Source organism: Macadamia integrifolia, unplaced genomic scaffold (assembly GCF_013358625.1).
Source record: "Macadamia integrifolia cultivar HAES 741 unplaced genomic scaffold, SCU_Mint_v3 scaffold2175, whole genome shotgun sequence".
NCBI classification, from domain to species: domain Eukaryota; kingdom Viridiplantae; phylum Streptophyta; class Magnoliopsida; order Proteales; family Proteaceae; genus Macadamia; species Macadamia integrifolia.
In genome coordinates, this window is record NW_024868556.1 from 5,977 (window position 1) to 9,129 (window position 3,153).

At 39.3% G+C, this 3,153-nt stretch overlaps 1 protein-coding gene across 1 annotated transcript; it reads right to left on the reverse strand.

The window, feature by feature from the left end:
- Window positions 1–790: 790 nt before the first annotated feature.
- Window positions 791–2,756, reverse strand: LOC122065986 (pentatricopeptide repeat-containing protein At4g16470). The gene has a single exon (XM_042629817.1). The coding sequence runs from the start codon at window positions 2,490–2,492 to the stop codon at window positions 1,170–1,172; it is 1,323 nt and encodes a 440-aa protein (XP_042485751.1). The 5' UTR covers window positions 2,493–2,756; the 3' UTR covers window positions 791–1,169.
- Window positions 2,757–3,153: the final 397 nt, after the last annotated feature.

Genomic DNA, 3,153 nt, shown 5'->3' on the forward strand with positions numbered 1-3,153 from the left:
TAGGATGAAGTCTTTCTCTCTAAAATTAGATTAATTAGGTACAAAATATGTATAAACAATAAATATTTAATAAGAATTTGATCTAAGAAGACTGGTTTTGGCCGAGCGTTCTAGAGTTGTTAATCCCCAAACATGACACTTATCCATAGTTCTGGGGGAACTTTTACCTTATCCATTAGTCATTTCTCTCCAAACATGACTTTGATCTAGGTGGAGATTCCCTATCACATTCCCGTTTTAATCTCATTCACTCAACCTCTTGCGACATGAGAGTGGATACAATTCCCGAGGTGAAAACACCCCCGCGACCTCTTTTTTAGGTAGATTGTACTTTCAAAATCCTCCACCTAAAATCGAACATCAAACGGATTGACTCGTGTTAGCTTTTGGATGCCTGCCATGAATGACCTTGTCCAAGCATGTTGAGCTAGCCTTCCCTTGTGTAATTAAAATACAGTTTTTGACAATCTCCCACTAATTATAATAGAAATAAGAGAAAGAAGCTCACGGCATCAGAGTGTAGATTGCAGTGTGCGTGGTCTAAAATAATGAGATGTGAGGTCTACATTAATACACTCTCTTCTATTCTGACCCATGTGAGCCTCATGTGGATGATAGCATAGTGTGACGTGCAGATTCCTCCCCACACTGGTCGTGAGGAACCTCTTCTCAGAGAAAATCAATTCAGCTAAGACTTTGCCCAAACCATAGAATAGATGTTAGGACAAATTTTTGTTTGCTTCAAACAATGTTTGAAGAATTTATATTGGATATCTTGTTGGCACTCTTCTTTTTCCTTTTGAATCAGAATGATTATGTTCTTATCTGTTCAGCAATAAGTACCCATCTGCTTTCAATGACTCATGTGTATCACTGTTCTACCACCAAAAGAATGATATTAATTTCTCTAATCATCCAAAAGAGCATGACAAATAGGATGATTAGGATGTGAATCATCAGTTGGTGAACAATACTTGAATTTCTAAGTCCCCCTCCACCCTGCCTGCATAGGAATATCAAGTATATTATGCTGGCTCACTTGTATTTATCTAATTCCATACAGGATTTGGGTCACTCTTTCAGGCTTGCACTTTACAACTCCTGAATTTTCATGTATGAACTCTTCTCTTAAAAATAATCCTTGACCCTCTTTATGGGTGAACTCCCTGTCATGAACCGCATAATTCAGGAACATAACCTGCATCCTTCAAATTGCTAGTGAGTTTTTTCATGGTCTCATATAGTTGTTCTGTTTGTTGGTGAGATTTATCTCCAACAAGAAATGTATGAGATTTACCTTTGACCTCTATCCAACTATATCCAGGTTCCTTTTTCACCCTGGCTGCCCTCATCAGCTCCCTAACCTCTGCAACATTCTTCCACAACCCAAGAGAAGCATAGGTATTGGACAACACTACATACTTTCCAGCATTTTCTGTTTCGAGCTCAAAAAACTTCTTTGCTGCAAGATTCACCAATTCTATGTCTCCATGAATCCGACACGCGCCCAGCAAAGCTCCCCAAATGACTGAATTTTCCTGGCAAGGTGAGTTATGAACAAATGTAAAAGCCTCCCTTAACCTCCCTGCACGCCCCAAGAGATCCACCATGACTGCGTAGTGTTTCCCCTTCGGCTTAATACCATAGTCTCTTGTCATTGATGAGAAGTACCTCCAACCCTCAGTTACAAGGCCTCCATGACTACAAGCAGAAAGAACAGCAAGAAAAGTAATATAGTTTGGTTTATACCCTTCATTTAACATTCTGTGGAAGAGCTCCAAAACCTCTTGTACTCCTCCATGAAGACCATACCCGGAGATGAGAGCAGTCCATGTAATAACATTCCTCTCGGAGGACTTGTTAAAGACCCGATGACCATCCTGGGGACTACTGCATTTGAAGTACATATCCATGAGAGAGCTGTTAACCACAATGTTTTCTCTAGTCTGCGTCTTGATCATGACACCATGAGCCCGCTTCCCCTGCTCCAGAGTAGCTAGTGTGGCACAGGCTCTAAATACTGACGCAAATGTGAATTGGTCTGGCTTCAAACCACACTGTCTCAACCTGTAATAAAGATCCAATCCTATCTCTTCAAGACCCTTTTGCACATACCCTGAGATCATGGCATTCCACGAAACTAAACTTGGGTCAGGAATTCTACCAAACAGTATATGGGCAGTTTCCATATCTCCATTTTTGGCATATAAAATCAATAATTTGATCTGCAGAAACTGATCAGGGGTAAATCCAACTTTGAACATTTGAGCATGGATACATTTCCCTTTATTGAATTGTTTTCTAAAAATGCAATCTTGCAATAGAAGAGTGTAAGTTTGAGGATCCAGTGATGATCCAGTATGACACAGGATGCCAACTGCTTCTGTCAATCTTCCTGAATAACACAGACCCTTCAATCTTGCATCTAATTCGGTGAAGCTCTCACGGGTCCAAGAGGAGACATGAAAACATCTCAGCAATGGTAATCGCATTTCACATGAATGAGGTGATTGGATGAATTGGTACTACAGAAAACACTTACCCTTAATTAGAAGGAAGAAACCATCCGAGAGGGAAGCAAACTCAACTAGTACTCTTTGAGAAAGAAAAGGGTGTCTTTCAAGGGAGTGACGACCCTTATGAGTTGGGATCTGACAGAGAAGAAAATGTAGTGAACCATTTTTTTTTAAGAGAGAGAGAGATAAGTTTGTGAACTGATGGAAGATGAGGAGGATAAACGAACCAGTTTATATATTCTTTGTTTTCTGGCAAGGAAACCAATTTATATTTGATTCCACATCCTCAACAGGTGGTTGTGAGGTGTGATGAGCATCGGATGGCTGAGAAATATTTTACTTATTATATCTATGTATTTACATAAGTATAATGAGGCTGACTTAATGGCCATTTCAAAGAGTTGGGCACGTTGATAGAATCTTTCTATTTAGGAAGGTGAGTGATATTTTTGAAAAACTATAGAGGTAGTTGATATTTCGTCATAGTTCAAAGGATGATATTTCATCTAATAAAAATGAGAGAAATAGAGGATTCTCTGAGCAAATGTCATAGAAGAACATATAGATTGAGGTGTGACGAAATTGTTTTGTACATAGGTGTACAACGAGATAATTTCATGTGAGGAGAAACGAGATT

Bases quoted from the DNA above. Each gene is read 5' to 3' on its own strand.
- LOC122065986 (XM_042629817.1), bottom strand. From the start codon at position 2,492: ATGCGATTACCATTGCTGAGATGTTTTCATGTCTCCTCTTGGACCCGT.